The 19,158-nt window shown below is 41.2% G+C and overlaps 1 protein-coding gene across 1 annotated transcript; it reads left to right on the forward strand.

Moving 5' to 3' along the window:
* Nucleotides 1-216: 216 nt before the first annotated feature.
* pdgfaa (platelet-derived growth factor alpha polypeptide a) lies at nucleotides 217-18,948 on the forward strand. The gene is made up of 6 exons (XM_084714846.1): nucleotides 217-1,021; nucleotides 1,340-1,436; nucleotides 9,381-9,488; nucleotides 10,692-10,885; nucleotides 16,881-17,007; nucleotides 18,315-18,948. The coding sequence occupies exons 1-6, from the start codon at nucleotides 959-961 to the stop codon at nucleotides 18,323-18,325; spliced, it is 600 nt and encodes a 199-aa protein (XP_084570972.1). The 5' UTR covers nucleotides 217-958; the 3' UTR covers nucleotides 18,326-18,948.
* The last annotated feature ends 210 nt before the right edge of the window (nucleotides 18,949-19,158 follow it).

Genomic DNA, 19,158 nt, shown 5'->3' on the forward strand with positions numbered 1-19,158 from the left:
CTGTTTTGCTAAAAAATTCCTCCCAGTAAATTACTCAAAATAAATTGTGTGAAGTTGTGATACAGACGTGATCAATCTGAGCAGCTGTGAAACTCATAAATAAACGATTATTTGCTGTAGTTCACTGCCTGACGATGTTCTTTAGTCTGTTTTATTCAAAGCGCGCTCCCGGCTCAGTGCCACGTGGGCGCGCACGGCTATATCCTGTGACTGAAAGCATCCCGACTTCATTCACCCCGGAGATCACAGGACCGCAGGGACCTGGCATCAAACTCCTCCGGGCTGCAGAGTGGAGACGGTCCTTTTTCCTTCTTTTGGTCGATGCCATTCGCCTTTTCCTCCCTTAGTCCGGGACAGAACTGGTTATTTCAAGAAGCCTCAATTCACAAGATTTTACCAAATTGATGATTTGTGCATGCAAAGTACCAAGATGCCCAACCGCTGCAGGATGCAGACGTGTGGTTTTGAACGGATTACACTGAGGACAAAATGAAGGATATTGTTGGATGTGTGTTTCCACTGGACACCTGTGGTTTTGATGCCAAAACGAAGAGCTGCTGAACATCAACTTGACCTCAGTTAGGTTTGACTGTTTGATGCTTCAAACTTTTGGACAAACAGTTGTGCAACTTGTGAGTTTTTTCCCCTCCATCTCGGACTTCAACATGCTTTGCGCTCTCTTTTATATTATTTTGGAAACCAGCCCTTCTCTCACCTGACTTGCACTGAACGCAGGAGCAGAACAAGCTTGGCTCAAAACTCTGACCGCGTTTCATTCAGGAGTTTAATCATCAGCTCAAGTTTTAGACGCTCCCGGCTCGCTCTTTCATTGAGGTGGTGGTGGCGGCCAGTTCTCCCGAGGGATGTTTGTGGGCTCCCGAGACCAGGGAGCGACAGCCCGGCTCCTGCAGTGGACCTCCGCCTCGTCCTGGTGCCTCTGCAGCGGATCTGAGAGGAGATGAGAGCTGCGGTGTACCACCTCCTCGCCGGCTGCCTCTGCCTGTTACGCACCGCTGCTGAGGTAAACCGCGTGGCTGTTTATTGTGGTTTACATTTGCTGATGCTTGCAGCCAGATTTGTTGCATGTTTGTTGCAACATGCACATGCAACACATCTAGCTCACTCTGCGTAATTACGCGCAGATGATTACTCTCTTTTGACGCAGACTGACTATGGTACTTTTTTTTTTTAATAAAAGCAACAAGTTGGCTGCCGCTGAGTCACTGAGTCTGCAGATTAGTGATGCTTGCATGCCTCTGCGCCCTTCACGCACCAACAGGCGCAGCTTTCTATCTCCATCCCAAATAAAGCCGCTCATGCACTGACTTTCTTCCCACAGGAGTCTCCTCTCCCCCGGGAGCTGCTGGAGCGACTCTCCCGCAGCGAGATCCGCAGCATCAGCGACCTCCAGCGGCTGCTAGAGATAGACTCCGTAGGTAAAGCGCTTCATTATACTGTAATACAACTCTGTCACTCCAGCAGGCTGGATTAGAGAACCTTACAACAAAACGAGGTTATTCAACAAAATATTCGGTCCATGTGACTTTTGGGATATGAGCACCATAATGCACAAATAACCTGATCAGCTGTTTTTCATGGTAAAGGATTATTATAAGAATAATTATTATTATTGACAGAAACCTAAAACAGCAAAGAATGATGTCCCTGCAGCCTTGAAAGAGCCTTAGTGAGTCCTAACTTAGTAAAGGTCACAGAGCAAAATCTGTTTCCCAAAATGTTGTGGGAAAATTTTATTTTTATTCTGAGAGCACTGATTGAACATTCCTGCACAACGTTCCCTGGATATTAAAATGTTTCTTTCTGGTGTAAAACCAACGTCAAGGTTACATGAACGTTTACCATTAAGGTTCCCGAGATGTTAAAATGCCAAGTTTTTCCTACCTCAAAACAATATTTTCATGTTTGCAGAACATTGTGGGAAGGTTGATTGATTGTTCCAGAAAGGTTACTTAAATATTTCTCCCTAATGTTCTCTAAAGGTTTATTATTAAGTTTCCAGAATGGTCTGGGAAAGTCAGTTGAATGTTCCTTGAATGTTTCCCTTTAACGCCCCATAGATGTGAAAAAGGCAAGTTTTTCTGCCAATGTTATCGTTATGTTATTGCAACGTTCTTGTAAGGTTAGCTAAATGCACCAGAAAGGTTGAATAATTCCATGGGAGTAAAAATTGTAATTTTGCCTTACGTAAAACCAAAATTTATGTTTTACGTGTTTTACGTTCTTCAAAGGATAGCTGAACGTTCCAGAAAGGTTATTTGAATGTTTTCCCTCAGTGTTACCTTAAAGTTATATTCATAATTTTGCTTTACATAAAACTAACATTATGGTTATGTTTCCAGAGTGTTCCTGAGAGGTTAGTTATATTCAGGAAAGTTATTTGAGCGTTTCCCCTTAAATTTCCCTGGATGTTAAAAGTGTTTCCGATGCAAGAGTAACGTTCTTCAGGGGAAGAAGAATGTTTTGAGTTACCTAAACAGTTACCATCAGGAAACCTCGGCGGAACGTTAAAAAAATTACTCCCAAATATGTTACTTCATGTAGTTATTGTAATGTTGTGGGAATGTTGAACAAAAACATTTGCACGACGTTCTTAGAGCACCATGGGATGGTTACCTAGAACCAGCAGCAAACTTCAGGGGAACGTTATCAACATTCCCCCCAGAAAATGGAAAAATACTTCATGTGGTTATTAGAATGTTTAGGGAATGTTATGTTAAAAAACATTTGCACAGCATTCGAAGAACTTTGTGGGAGGGTTATCTAAAAGGCTATTAGCAGGGAACTTCAGTGGAACGTTGCAAGAATTACCCCCAGAACACATCACTCCATGTGGTTAGAAAGTTTTAGGATTGAAAAAAAAAAAAAGCTGCAAAGAGGAACGTAAGGAACGTCCTGCTAATGTTATGGGAACATTCTGCGTTACTGACAAACATCAGTCCACCGCAGAGGCTTCCCTCCCTGTCTGTGCCTTGAAAGCCTCTGAATTGAGGTATTAGTTGCATCTGGTTCAGTGCACAGTAAGAGGATGCTGTCCCCTCGTCTCATTACTGGAATACCTCGCTGGATGTTGCTAGGAGACCAGCGGCCCGTCTTGTTCTTTACACCCTCCGTGAACTCAGAGGCAGCGCTCACTTTGCGCTTATCAGCCACCGCCAGTGGTCAACTGGGAATGAGGTGTGGATTTGTGAAGAAAAAAAATGTTTGTTTTAAAGGAGCATTCCACTAATTTTGCACATCAAAATCAGTTTACCGGTTATGTTAAGCACAACTCAACCTGGTTTGCTGTGGCTCTGAGGAACTTTGTCAGGTATGAAACTATTATGATGTCACAGTGATGTCAGCATGATTATCCTGTGTTGGGCTCGGAGACTAAATGTTTTTAATGCATTACAAACTGCAGGGGACGTGGAGTTTTAAAAGATGTGAGCATGGAGAGTCTAATGAAGAGGCAGTTGAATTATGGGAACTGTAGTATTTTTTTGGAGCACCATAATAAAAGTCTGAATATCTCAACTTCTGCAGCACAATTTTGACTGTTATTTTTAAAACAGTTTCTTGTGAGTCTCCAAGTACAGTGCTGCTTTTGGCGGCAACTAAACATGTTGCTACTCACTGATTACTTTTTCAAATTAAATTATGCGATTACACTTATTAAGATTCAAACGGGCTTATTACTCGTTACTTTTGTCTCACCTGAAAATGGTGGACAAGTGCAGAGGATAGCAGACAAACGCAGCATATTACCTGGATTTTCTGCTGTATGATCCGGAGTTACCCAACCTAATGGAGGTGTAAGACAGTTTAGGCAGCTTGCTTTTCATCTTTGTAATGTTCAAGGTATAAGCTGGCTTTCTTTCTGTCTAACCCAAGGTAATAAAAGGGTAGGACAGCTAACCGTTGCTGCCCTCTGGTGGTTGGAGGTATATAAAAAAATGTCTATAGTTGATAAGAGTGATAATGCTAGATAAAAATGTAACAGTTGTCACTAAAATAATATAGCTCTGTGTACATTAATAAAAGAATTGAAACAAACATTTAAAAGTTACTAGTTAGTTAAAGGGAAGTTACTTTCCCTTGTAGCTAACTAAGTCAGTTACCTTTGAGAATAACTAGTAACTGTAACTAAATACCACATTTGTGCAACGTGCCCAGCACTGCCACAAAGTGACTAGTGTTCAGCATAATGACATTTAATGTCAACCTGTGAACCTCTGTAGTCTCATTTAGCCACTCGTTAGCAACCACCTTTTTAAAGACACATAAAAGTTTCAGAATTCATGGCTCAAATATTTACAGGTGTATTTTATGTGGTAGAACAAAAATAGAAAAATCAGTCTTCACCTTTTAGTTTGTGCTGATGAGGTTGTCGTCCTGTTACCAAACCTCCTGCTGGTGTCTCCAAAGAGTCAAAATATTTAGATAAACTAAAACCTCCCATTAATTCCCTTAGAGTTTAAGAAACAACTTCCACTTCATTTGGTAAAAATTTCAGCATCATTGTTCCATTTTTCCTCTGCTTTCTTGTCACATGTTCAGAAGAGAAAATTGGTGTCTCCTCCCTTTAAAACCCCTTCAAAACTTAAAAGTCGCCTCTCTGTCTTAATTTTTATGACAACTTATTGAGCTGGAAGAGCATTAAATTCAATCTGCAACTGAAATTTGTTAAAAAATGTTTTTTTTTATATGCTTTAAAAACACCAAAAAGTAAATATTGTGCAAGTCAAGCAAATTTGCTTCAACCCATGCACCAATATTCACCTTCGGTAAACACAGTCGACGCCAGTTCTCATTATCCAGGTAATAAATCAGAGCTGCCTGAATCAGTGAGGTGAGACAGGAGGAAATAGCTGTGGCATAAAACAGGCTTTATTGCATTTACGCCCCGAGTCAGTCTCGAAGTTCCTGCCACACAAACTCTCTCCTGCTCTGAACTTCTGGTCGCCTGTGAAAAAAAATAGTTGATTCATTTTTTAATGTCTGCCGCTTGGAGCGGTGCCACCATTAATCCTGGCATCATTGAGATGCAAATGTCGAGTGTGACGGCTCCCCGGCTCGGTGGGGGTCAAGTGGCTCACTTCATTATGCTGTTGTCATGCTGCCCATTATTGGTCTGAGAGCAGGGCCCGCTGGAAGGCTGCTGTGTTGCTATGTATAATTCATGCTCAAATTCCTGCGTGTCAGGGCGAGAGACACAGACACACACACAGAAATGCTGAAGGTGGACTTTGTTGTGTTTTAGAAGCACATTGTGTATAGGCAGGCGTGTGTGCGTGACTGCTTTCACACACACACAAAAAGTATGAAGTTTGGTATTCAGAATCAAATTAAAACAGTCCTGCCCAAACATCATTTATGCTGATTTACAGGAATCTTTCTCTTTTTTTTTCTTCTTTTACACACACACACACACACACACACACACACACACACACACACACACACACACACACACACACACACACACACACGGCAGTTCAAATGACACACACAAACTCCTAATTCATTGGCCATGAACGTGTCTGTGGATATCGTGTGGTTTGGCAGTTCTGAGTGCTGAAATCTGAAAGTGGATCTGTGAACATTTTGGAATCATTTGATTAACTTTCACAGCATCTCACGATAAACACACACGCGTACAAAGACCCACACACACACACGCACGCTCGTAAAGGTAGAGCTCAGTGTAAAAAGCAGCCACCCCTCCCTTGTTAAGATTTTAAATCATCACTAAACTAAAACACAAACAGCAGCTTGGTTTTATCCGCCTGTCATGTTCTAAGATTTATTTGTTTGTTTCTGCTCAGCTAAATCAAAGCCATTAGTCATAAAACAGGCTGGAAGCATCACCAGAAACTTGCAGCTCTGCTCTGCAGCTGGTAAGACTTATTGTATAAATTGTTTTTTTATGATGCCATGAAATAAATGCATTCACTTCTTTCTTTCACTCTATTATAATCAAATCGAATCTCCCAGGAAGCCAGTTTGATATAATGGCCAAACCTTGTAATGACAATGTCACGTGATGATCTGCAACCCTAAAAGACTTCCCCATAGGCTTACATTGTGAAAAAAACAGCTGTAAAACGCTGTATACATTTTTTGGGTGTCACAACTCCCATAAAATGACTCATTTCACTATCAGACTCCGATCCGTCCCGTCCTGTAATATTTAGAAAGTCTAGTCGAGCCACACGATTAAATCATTTTATCTCATTCGAGTTAGCGAAGGCTAAATCAGAAGTTAGTTCAGTCGAAGGACGTGTCTTTTGTTCTCTGGGCTTCATAATGCAGAAGCTCCAGCACTGAAGTTGGCTTCATGCTCCACTGAGCAGCTCTGATAGGAATGAATGGAGGCCTGCGTCAGACACTGTATCCAGTTCTCTATAGTACATCCATGGTCAAGTTCAGATCTTGAAATAAATGGCTGTTTTTGGTCCCCAGCATGCAGCATGATGCAAAGAAAGTGATGGAACCACATAACTGGTTGTGTGAAAACAGCATTTATCCACCCATTCAGGTTGTGTTTGTGTAGCACGTGAGTTTTAGGTTTTACAGATAAAATTTCTGGTTTGGCTACGACTTGAAGGCTGCGATCAAACTGTTAAATGCTCTAAATAAATCAGCTTATTATCAGTCTTACATAGCTTTATATGAGCTTGTTTGGTGGCTTTTAACATAATATTTATATATTTTTAGAGACAGAATGATGAAGCGGTCAGCTGATAAATTGGGCCAATTTTCTGGCATTGTGAGAGAGGCAGGCAACTCTGTCAGTGTGGCTGCTGTGTGTTAGCGCTCCCCCGTGTTAAAAAGTTAGTTTGAAGCCCTGTATTATGACTCTCTTGCATCCTCCTGTCAGCGTTACAAAATTTCCTCAGTTACCATTCTCTTTTCTAAATGTTAACATGTTTAACCTGAATCTACCCTTAAACTGTTACCGGCAGCTTTACATGTATATGATGTTGTCATTTATAGAATAATGCAGTTGAACGATGTCACTTCTGACATAATGTACGACTCTCTCCCTAAATTTCCAGTCAAGATTGAAATCAGCATAATATATCTGCTTTCTAAATATTGACATCGGTCATTGAGAAACCCATATTAGTCGACCACTATATATTTTCACGATATGTTTTATGTATTTTATTTTGTCTTTGTGTGTTTTGTGCTTCACTTGGCTGAAAGACAAACATCTCTTTGTTGACAATAATGTTGAAATTGACACTGCTACCACAAGCCTGTTTTGTTTAGATTGAACGTGCCATTTTATTCAGAATGAAAAATGTGTTAACATAACAGCTACAACAGTTGTTCTCTCATCGAGTCTCACTTTGGCAGCCTCACAGCCCTTGACTAATTCAAATAATATTTTGAGCACTGATCTCGATTAAACGGCTGGGTAACGTAACACTGTGAATGAGCCAGATCAGATCAACATTTCATAATAGAGCAGATATCTGTGTCCTTTATCCTTTATCTAGCCTGGCATCACCAGACTAATTCACAAATTAGTCTGGGATCTCTCAGTTCATTCGTGATTTCCAAGGGGTGCAGACCAGAATGTCTCTGCATGCAGTTGGGTAAACAAACAACCAGTCAGACACATGCAAGTTGGGGAAGTGTGTGTAGTGTGAAGAAGAGAAAAATGGCGGTCTGGTTGAAAGCTTTCTTGAATTACAGCTAAACTGCACACTAAAATGTGTTCATGAAGTCAGAAACAGGCAATGCAGTAACAAAACCTTGATTCATATTTCATATCGGCACTGCCAGTTCGATCTGAGTTTCATGAGTCTTCTGCACTGCGATCAAAACGTGCAAGTTTTCAAATCTGAGGTGTGACGCTCCTTTGTCGGATATCGTTTCAAACTGGCCCCTTGTGAAATAAACGGTTGTGATTGGCCTGATGAGAGCCGGGGCTGGTGGAAATCTGACTGAACAGGAGAGAGGCCAGATGTATCTGCCAGAGCAAATGAAACTTGGGCTCGCAGATTCGTCTGGTTCCCAGGATGCACTTCATCAGCTCATCTGATAGCTTCTTCCCCTTCCTTTCCCCTTCCTTTTCCAAAGTTGAAGCCATGCAGAGGGTCTGAGCTCTCTCTCTCTATGAAAGCCTTCCAGGCGAGTCTGTTTGAAAGTATGCACCTTTATGCCAAAATGCTAATCAAACTGCTTGAAGCTATTGTTCGTTCCAACCTCCATCAAGCTGTTCAACTTTGCTACAAAATTTTAGTGCAATAGAACGATATGCAATAAATTCAAAAGCACTTGAGTACTTCTTGCATTTCAATTCTTACAGTTTGCTTCTTAAGTGTCAAATGTCTTTATGTTTTAAGACGTTTTCATGGGATGTTACTCTGTTAAACGCTTCTCATTTCCTTGCAATGTTTTTTTTTCTGTTAGGCAACAGACTGTCGCACTGCGCCCAAGACAAATTTCCCCTCCCCCCTTCTCTTCTCTACCCTACCCTACCCTACTGTCCCCATTTTTAAATAATTGTAGCATCTTGCCTCTCTTTAAGATGGCTCGCTTTTTACTCCATCTTCACACTTGAAGGCCACACTGAATCATTGGGAAAAGCAGTAAACATTTTTGACTTATGATGTGGTTGGACAAAACGACGGACGAATGTTCTTGTCAAATGTGTCCTGGCCCTGGTAAAAGACAACACCCAACCATGTGGCTAAACAAAAATGCATCAAGTCTGATCCTCCGCACCAGCAGTCAGAAATACAGTCCGTTTGGTTCGTGCGTTCATGCTTGCTTTTATAAAATGTTTTAATTTCTGGCTCAAGATCCAGTATTTTCTCAACTGTAGAGTTCTGACGACCTGTGAGTGAACTCCTGATGAATTAGATTTGAAATGTATCTGATACACGCGCTGACAGGCTTCACTTCTCTCTGGCCACATTTACATGCAGAGAACTCAGTAACCCGTTGACAGATATAAACATCATAACTCAGTTAGAATAACCTGGTTAAACTTGTGCTCTGATCAGGAGAGACTTGATAAAGACATCAGTAATAAACAACTTGCTGCAGCATGTAAACATCTTACTCCTTATCGGTCAGTCGGTCAGTCACCAAGACATTTTACCTGGATATACATGGTACCCAGAGGGTGAGTTCTAATGTTTTGACCTCTTATAGAACAACATTTTCACAGTCTAATGAGAAACTAGCCAAAACATTCCCAAAAGAACATTCACGCTTCCCAGAAAATGTCCCTCTTACATTTGTTTTATCCTTAAAAGAAGTGTCTTAGTGTGTGTTTGACAGGGATGTGGGAATATTTCAGAATGGTGACGGTGAGGGTGTGCGACGTCTGAATGCGCGTGTGTTGTTTTGTCTTCATCCAGAGAACGAGGTGATCGAGGAGACCAAACACGGCTACCACAAGGATTTCTCTCACAGCTTTCCCGACCTGAAGAGAGCACACACACACACCAGATACAGGAGGAGCACCGGTGAGAAACATACATAAACACATCATCAAGGTCTCAAACTGAAACAAACTGGCTAAATTTACAAATATGTTCTGGATATATGGAATAAAAGTTGATTTATTTTGCATTGAAATTACTCCTGCATATTACCCTGTGTACTAAAATGTTAATTAACTCTTTAACACCCAACCCCATGAAGACTTTTAATGGTGGAAGTATTCAGATCCTTCACTACAAGTAAAAAGACCAAAATTGTCCATTATAAGTAGTCCTGTATTCAAAATTCTACTTACTTTCCAACTTTTTCAAATGGAAACTGTGCAGCAACATCATCATGCAGAAGCAAGGTCACGTGGGAAAACGTTTTTAGATGGAGCAAAATTTGAATGTTTGGCCATGAGTCCATAAGAAACATTACAGGGAAGCTACAGAAAGATATAAAAACCTCCAGAAACACCCCTAAAAAGTAAAAAAGTAGAAAAGTATTGATAGGTAAGTGTACTTGAAGGACCAGTGTGAAGGATTTAGTGGCATCTAGCTTGCGTCTCGTGTTACTCTCCCCTTCCAAACGTGTAGGAAAACCTACAGGGGCAGCAAAACCTGCTTAAAATGCTAAAGGCCGTATCCAGAGCTGCTGTTGTAGAAACATGGCGGACTCTCTATAGATATGAATGGCTCATTCTAAAGGGGCTTTCAGACACAACACAACAGAAGCACGGCTGCACTCTGACACTCATTATCTTCAATGGCTTGTGCCACGCCATGCTGCGGTATTTGTTATGTAGAAAATTTACCCCTATCAGTGATATTCTATTGTATATTTAAGTATCAGATGATGCAATAATATGCATAATGTATATAATTCCATGATCATATTTTAAGCTTAACATACTGTATGTTTTTATATGTAAAATCTTAATTTGTAAAGTAACTAGAGACTAAAGCTGTCATTTGGTTGTTGTGGAGCAAAAAGTAAGATAGAAGTAGAAACGGCATTAAATAAAAAGTACAAGTGCCACAAAATTGTACTTAAGTACAATATTGGAGTAAATGTACTTATTTACTTTCCACCACTGCAACAGATATTTCAAAGTGACCACAGTAACCAAAAAGTTGAGAGTCTCGTCTGTCAGCACATACGCCACATGTCGATATTCATGTAACGTATCATAGCGCATCAAGTTCGAAGCTTCTGTAACCTCTGACCTGTCTGCTCCCCTGCAGTGGTGGAGGAGGCCCTGCCGGCGGTGTGTAAGGTGCGGACGGTGATCTATGAGATCCCCAGGAGCCAGGTGGATCCCACCTCCGCCAACTTCATCATCTGGCCACCCTGCGTCGAGGTGAAACGCTGCACCGGCTGCTGCAACACCAGCAACATGAGATGCCAGGCAGCTCGCAAGCATCATCGCATGGTTAAGGTACAACACAAAAACATATCTGCTGTATATTGTCTTCTGAAAGTCAATCTTTGGACGTGGACATTAGTCTAAAGAATCTTTTAAGACTAATTCTTGCACAACACCAAATACTGAAACATCTATGCACATATCCTGTAATAATCAGAGTTTTTGTTGAGTGTTTAGACTGAGATCATATACAACACTTTTTGCAGTTTTTTAGAACCATAACTTAGTTAAATGTACACACACAGGCTTCATACAAACTGTCATCTCACTTTTTGCAGTGATGTCAGGCTCTCTGATGTCTGTCAATAATAAATGTCCACAAATCTGTTTAGAAATGAACAAAAAGGATTGTCAGATTCAACATTTTTCTTCAGTATCAAAGGTAATCCAGACGATTGTTGTCTTTTGTCAGATTTTATGAAATGTAAACAACTAGACGAGAGAAGAAAACGTTTGACAGTCAAATACTCAGAATCATCCTCCATTACTTCTCATCAGCTCTTATTAATTTTGTTGTGCAGTTCAGGTTAAAGGCCAACACAGGTGTTGCTTTTTACCTCACGATCTCTTACTGTAGACTGACACCTCGAAGACTTGACAGAAGACAGGGCAAAGACACCAGACTCCTATGGCAAAATCATGTACTGTACTTAGTACAGTCACTATGGATATGTACCTCATACAACCAAACAGAGCCTTTAAAGTAAAAGCCCTGCCGACTTCTAATATGAAAGTGATGAACAAAATATTATTTTCTAAACTTTTACTCTCACCATTCCAACACGTTGGCACAACCATCGTAAACACCGGTAATCCCTCTACAAACAGTTTGTCATCGGCTTTTTTTTGGTCTTTGAGTGGCACCGACACACACACACACACACACACACACACACAAAACTAATGATGGCACAGAGCGTGTAAACACACAGCCACTTAACCATTTACTGGAGGTATACACTCTACACCTGCCAAAAACAATTACTCTCTGCAGCTCCGCCATTGTGTGTGTGAGAGTGTGTGATTGAGAGTCTGGCAGTGAGTTAGTTCAAGAACTTAATAGCTTCCTTTTGATCTGTGCCAGAGCTGGAAATAAGACTCAGTAAAGTCCGATTGGTTTACACCACCTGCCAACTGGGAGCTGGCCCAAGGTGTGTGCGTCTGTGTGTGTGTGTGTGTATGTGTGTGTGTGTGTTCTGCGCACAGGAAAGAATCTTTTTTAAATCATGAGACCATTATTAGCTTAATGTTAATATTCATGGTGTTCATTGGAGTATATGTGTGAAAAGTATGTTGCATATTAAAGTAATTTCTCGGATCATTTGAAATGGGGTTGTTTGATGTACGTGCTGATAGTCGGTGTGTTACCTACAGGAGATGGCGGTCCACACGACCCCGGTTTGAAGGAGCAGAGAGGATAAAGAGCATGGAAGCTAGCAGAGTATGTTTGTGGACAGGGTCAGCAACAAAAGGTGTTCTAGCCATTTAAAAAATGGTCCACCTAAAAGATTAATATCAGTTTAAGTGTACACTATATTTACAATATTTTCACTGTTTTACTTTTTCATCATACAGCCTCTTCCTATGGAAAATCATTGAGTTAAATATCGCTCTCTTCGAATCAACCAAACTCCATGGGTGAAATTAGAAATTTTACTGCTCAGAACATGGGAGTTGCCGGTCTACCACTGCCTGTTTTTTTTTGGTTTGTTTCTGTTACTGTGTGAGTTTGCTGGTTTAAAATGGCAGTTTAGATTCACTGAAGTCACACAATAACACGAACAAACTAACAGACTGAGGCAGTGGTAGATCAGTAACTCCTGTGCTCTGTGAGGTAAAATTACTGATTTCCCCTATGGAGTTTGGTTGATATGGAGAAAGCAATATTTGGCTTATATAATGGTGGTTTCTCTCCTGCAAAGGATATCTGATGGCAAAGTAAATCTGTGGAAATATTCTAAATAAAGTATACTTTTAAAATGATATTGATTTTTGTTTTTTTCAGACTTGCAGTGGCTTCCATGCTGGTACTACTCCTTCTCCAAACTGTGGGGGCATGCCAACTGCCATTTACTGTAGTTACCACACTGATTATCAAGAACTACCTCATACAGCCCTACATCAAATAATCAGAACTAATCACAACTTTAATTGCACCGATTCATAAATGGATTCATGATTGTCATCACTTTCTGCTATTTAAAGGGAGTTTTAAGAGTGCAACCAGGTGTATGTTAAATTAGACAAAAAACCATACATGCTGAGATAGCTATGTAAAAAAAAGATTAAATGCTCTGAGAGTGAGCCAGTCAGATGAAAGATGGAGAAATAAGAAAAGGTATTTGTGTGTGTTGCCAGAGGTCGAGAGGGAAAAAAGTCGAGGAAGAAAAAGAGAGGGCGAGTTTGATTCTCTGTGCTTTGGCCTGCTGATACCCAATCTGAGATGAAAGGACTCGTCCTTTGTCTGCTCACAGAGGAAATCAAAAATAAAGTCACTCACATGTGCTGAGCTCCAGCGTTCAGAGGGTGAACGGTCACGAGTGCAAGATGCACTCGCACGCAGCCGGAGGGGAAATGGCAGGGCTGAGGTTTAGGTGGTGCGTCCATGTGTGAGACGAAGAAAGACAGAAACAAAGATAACAGTGACATTAGCATCTTAACCTCTCTGCTGTCATATCAGGCTGTCATTTCCAGTGAGAGAGTGAATCAGTCAGGATGACGGTCAGCACATTTTAGTCTGAGGCTGCTGTTCTCTGCTGGAATATAATGGATTGACCCGTCAGTTTTGTGGCAGGTTGCTGGCTCCAGTGAAGGAGTTCAAGTATCTCTTGGTCTTGTTCAAGAATGAGGGTGAAGTGGAGTGAGTGTTCGCAGTGATGTGGGTGTTTACTAGATTGTTATGGTGATGTGTGAGCTGGGCCTGAAGGGAAACCTCTAGATTGACAAGATGATCTTTGTTCCAACCATCACCTGCTGAATCTTAGGGTTGCAGCAAGAGTTTCATATTCATATTCATATTTTTGCATAGCCAGATGTCTTTCCACAGCTCTCAGTGCTGGAGAAAGATCCGGCTCCACACATCCACATTCTGCTATAAGGGGGAAAAACGCCCTGTCATTTCTTGAAACAAATCACAAACATCTTGCACAGAGCTAAGTCCAGGATGCAGTGATGAAGTTTGTGCAAAACAGTGTCGAGGGGGAACTTATTTTGGTGTAACATTTGCACATAAGGATGAGGAGCTGTGGCATTAAAATGACTACATTACTGCAAAAGCAAAGGTCATGCAAAGAAATTCAAAAACCAGCATGCACATCCAAAAACGATACGTACTGGACAGAAATGCAAATACAGAAGTATAAAATTGAGTCTGCACACCAGAAGCTGCTCTTTTTAGCGTTATAAGGAGTAACTCCTGGTGTGCAGACTCAACTTTATACTTTTGCAAAAGCAAAGTTAACAGCTGCTGGCTTGTTTACTTTTGTACCATTAAAGTTGCAGCTCAGAGGCCCTTTTTTCCTGGAGACTTGGAAAACGTAGATCGTAGATGTCACGTTCCTGACTGAAACCAGTCAACCAATGTCAGGCTTATAGGCCATGTTTTGCCATGATATGAAAATTATCATAACATGTACATCTGCTTATCTACAGCATTGAATTCTACCATATTATTGTTATTTTTAAAAAACCTGGACGGAGAATCTCATCTGCTTGTGTGCATCTGTTAAGCTCCTGGACTGTCAGACTCATGAATTTGTGCCACATAGTCACACACATCCAGCTGGAGAACATGTCAGAGACAAGTGAGGCTGATATCACCAATCTTTAATGATAATAATAATGACGATAGCAATAATAATTTGAGGCAACTTTAGGCACTTGATTGAAGCAATAGTTCAACATTTTGGTAAATATGCTTATTGACTTTATAGAGAGTTAGATGAGAAGGCGGATGCAGCTCTCATATCCGTTTCTTATTTTGCTTCTGTTGTGCAGCATGCGCAAAAAAGCTTGAGAACCACTCTGTCGAAAATAAGTGCAAAAATGGGTTCTGTGTCAGTCTGTCTCTTAGCCCTGAGGAGTTGCCAGGCGATCAGCAGAGACTCCAGGAAGTAACTGCTCAAAAAAAGTCAACATTTGCTTGAAGCATGAGATCGGATGCACTGACTTTGTCTTAGTATTTAGCTAAAATCACCTTTGCCTCCTAACTTAAACCAAATACTTTATTAGCCTAAACACAATGAGACGTGGGGCAAAGGACAGGAAGCATTCTCCAGTGTCCCCGTCCTGCAGTCAGATGAATAAACACCACGCTGACCTCCTCCCTGTGACTTCTCTGTATCATATGTCACACTTATTGGAGTGGACAAATATTGCAAGGGTGCACTTGTTTCCTCCAAAACTGCAGAACAAAAAAGTATATAAAACTTGTTTTGTCAGAGATGTGGTTGACTTTTAGGTATAAAGATGGAGATCTTAGACACAAACCTTATCTCTAACCATCTTTTAGCATCATGTCATGAAAGGTAAATCCTGGCCTGATGGATGCTTCAGCAGCCTCTTACTTCAGCTGAACCTCCTGAGTCTGATTCTACACTCAGTGGTCTCTGAGTCTGTTCAGACTTGAAGCAGAGATGCTTTTGCAATCAGACCTGCAGCTCCACGACTTGGCTCTTTGTCCGGTGTGTGTGTGTCTGTGTGTGTGTGTGTCATTGTCTTTGTATGTTTATGGTATGCTGGGTCTGTTGATGCACTTCTGTTTATATATCTGTGTGTATGTGTGTAAGAACAAGAAATACCTTTTACTGTTTCAGTAAGGAGGCTCAGACTTTCAGTATTGGCAGCAAGTATGATGTGTGTTGACAGAAAACAAAAAAATGCTTCACTTAATGTGAGTGAAACTGATTCTCCTGGCACTGTTAATGTTCTGTTCATTCATCCATACAAGAGCAGACACACCTGTGTGTTTACACAGCTACAGCAGAGAAATCACTGTCATTTGTGAATAAGAGGCTCAAGAAAGGCATTTTGTCTGCAGCACTTGTACTACGCACTGACAGTAGCAGTCTGCTCGACACTTTGCTCTGCATTAGATGATCCTAAAGTTACATACATGAAGTGTACATTCTAGTGAGTTTTCAAGTTAAAGTCAATTTGGGAGAGATTTGATGGATGAAATAAGTGAAACTGTTGACTGTTGACTGAACAGTGATTTTTATTTTAGCTGGATGTTTGTACAGTATATTTAAAACAGAGGGTAAAGTTTTCTTCTGTAACTGTAAAGACATTTACAGGTTCTTAAGAGGGGAGGTTCATCTCTAAAGGTGCTGATATGCCAACAGTCAGTTTTTTAGAATTACTGTCAGTGTCTGACCTTTGACTGGCTGTTGACGAAGCCCTGCCCCTCTTACATACTGTTGCTCTGCCTGTCAAGCTGCCTGTTCTCCCATGACCCCATGCAGTTTTAACAGGGGCAAATGGATCTTCCATTTCCAGTAGACAGGTCACTTCTTGCAGGTGACTGCAATTTTACAGACTGAAATGACAGTTTCTACCAGATGTCATCAGCTGCTGATAGATAACCTTTGCTCCGTAAGTTATTTGAAAACAGTCTGTGGCTGACTTGAATGTTTTTTATCATCTTGTATCTGTGTCTTGCTGCAAAACCAGCTGCCCTTTTGGGGAAAAATAACACTGGGAGTGAAGCCAGAAAAAAAGAGATCCTCTAAACCTCTAAGCTTGACAGACCTGCTGTGGCTATTTAGGGTCACTTAACTGTGATTGGACAATTGGGAAGATTTTGCAAACAGTCGATTTTGACCATTTCAAAGATTTTAAATTTAAACAAAAGTTGAGTGTTTTCTTGGTATGGTAGTTTATAAATGCTTTCTTTTTTGTGTCCTCCATGTGATTCCTTCTCTCTCTCTCTCTCTCTCTCTCTCTCTCTCTCTCTCTCTCTCTCTCTCTCTCTCACTCTCTCTCTCTGTCTGTCTCTCTGTGTCTCCAGGTGGCGAAGGTGGAATACGTGCGGAGGCGTCCCAAGCTGAGGGAGGTGCAGGTGAGACTGGAGGATCACCTGGAGTGCATGTGCACCAACAAACGCCACATCAGCCCAAACTCAGACACAGACAATGGTGAGCATACAGCCGTGTGTGTGTGTGTGTGTGTGTGTGTGTGTGTGTGTGTGTGTGTGTGTGTGTTTGGCTCATTTGTCATGTGAAGGCTGCTCCTGTCTGAATGTGTCTACTGACACCAAAAGTAGCTGATAAGAGATCTGAGGTATTTACTGTGTTTTTCCTCTCTGCTTGAATTAGTCCTCCCTCAGGGCAACACCCCCCCCACACACACACAGACACACACACACACACACCGCCCAAACCAGCACCCTATTATCCCAGCACTCTCCTGAGCGAGAGCCAACTTCAGACAGCAGAATTGATAAAAATGCATTTTTTCCAGTTCCAACATGTATTTGGCTAAACTCAAGCTGAAGGGAGATGGCCTCCTACATGATGTTGTCTGTGTGTTTGGGAACAGGCTTATAAATGTTTGTAATGGTCAGTAACTGAAAAATCACTGGGCTCACCCAGACAGACAGAGCTGCAGCTTTGCTTCTGTGACGTTAAATACAAACTTGCATACTCACTACAAGTCATCCTGAAGAAAATGCAAAAAAAAAATCCATGAAAGTTTCTAGTAAATTACTTGATGAATGTCAGCGGGCCAGTTTATGTTACTGTGGAGGGGCTGCAGTCAGAGTATCCTGTAATCAAAAGGTCACAGGGTCAATCCCTGCAGCAGCCATGTGATTTCCTGCTGACTCACCCACCTGCTGACTTCCTGCTGGTCACACCGCCGTCAGCTGAATGTGAAAATGTATTTTTATACCCGTTTAAAGGTTCGTGTTGTTACCTAAATGTGATAGCTATTTTTACATGTTGATCTCATGTCTGAATAATTACTTTTACGTGAAAGTCACAACAGCAGTCTAACTGGGTCAGACCTATTAACACAAGCCTGGGCTGACTGCTGTCAGATTAATGTAAAGACGACAGGAGCACAGGCTTAAATACAGGACAGATCAAATACAAGTGTTGTTCTGCTGTTGGAGAGCACTGCAGTACATTGATTTATTACCTTGTGTATACAAAGAAAACAAAATCACCACACTCTAAATCAAATTTACCACAAAATGCTGAATGCACATAATAATCACACTGGTACTAACTCCTTATAGTTTTGATTTCCATCCATGCCAACTGCATCAACCTGTGAATCTGCAGAAAAATGCATTAAATACAGAATCTGAGCAACTGGAAAATACGTACGTCTTGCTGTGGTGGAAATTCGGTAAAATTGTTGCAGTAGTTGAAAATGGAACAAAATACTTGAATTGCAAACGATGATTTTCCTCATCTTCACTCACCTCTTCTTCCAACAGGCATCAGGTGAAGAGAGATGGACAGACAGAGGAGAGGACAGGAAGAGGACGACGACCTGAACCGGAAAACAAGGACGATCGCCTTCAGCCTGTAACGTCTCCACCTGCACCTGCCATCAAATGACTGTGAAAGGTTTGATGGAGTGTATTTTGACCTTTGGGAGGTTTCATGGAGGACAGCTGACTCATATAGACCTCAACTGTACTTTGAAAAATTTGTTTAAGAAAAAAAAATGCAGAGAGCAAGAAACTGCTCAACTCAGAGACGAGAGACAGGCTGACGGTTTCCTCGATGGACAAAAGACTCGATTACTTGATGAAAATGCAGAATGCCGGCAGAAGTGAGGTGGATTCTGGGCTATCGAAGGACTTATTGTGTGCGTCTTGTTCCCTCTCCAGAGTATAAACCGCTCAGCGACTCGGATTATAAACTGGGTGGAATCCTTTCTAGAAACAGTGACTGGGATTAGGTTTTTGTACTCCAAGATTTACTCCTCCTCAGCCAAACACTCACACGTATATCCTCTTATTTTTATAACCTCTCATTTTCTATCGCTGTCGGTTTCTACTTCTGGTATGTTATCCACAAAAAGAAATGTTACTGATACTAATAAACTATTTATATGAAAACAAAGTGAGCGTAGAAGAACAGGTTTTTCCACAGAATGATTCTCAGAGCGACTTAAGAGTTTATCTAAACTTGAAAGAGGAACCGATCAGGCTTCTGTGTGTGTGAGAGAGAGAGAGATTATCTAAAGGATCATAATACTGAAGCTAAAACCCCTGTGAATTTGTAACTGAGTAACACACACACACACACACACACACACACACACACACACAC

Source organism: Lutjanus erythropterus, chromosome 3 (genome assembly GCF_056507025.1).
Source record: "Lutjanus erythropterus isolate fLutEry1 chromosome 3, fLutEry1.hap2, whole genome shotgun sequence".
Taxonomy (NCBI): Eukaryota; Metazoa; Chordata; class Actinopteri; order Lutjaniformes; family Lutjanidae; genus Lutjanus; species Lutjanus erythropterus.

Excerpts from the sequence above, each read along its gene's own strand:
- pdgfaa (XM_084714846.1), top strand. The coding sequence starts at position 959 with ATGAGAGCTGCGGTGTACCACCTCCTCGCCGGCTGCCTCTGCCTGTTA. Across the intron at positions 1,022-1,339 it reads TGTTACGCACCGCTGCTGAG|GAGTCTCCTCTCCCCCGGGA; the intron begins GTAAACCGCGTG and ends TTCTTCCCACAG. Across the intron at positions 9,489-10,691 it reads CAGATACAGGAGGAGCACCG|TGGTGGAGGAGGCCCTGCCG; the intron begins GTGAGAAACATA and ends GCTCCCCTGCAG.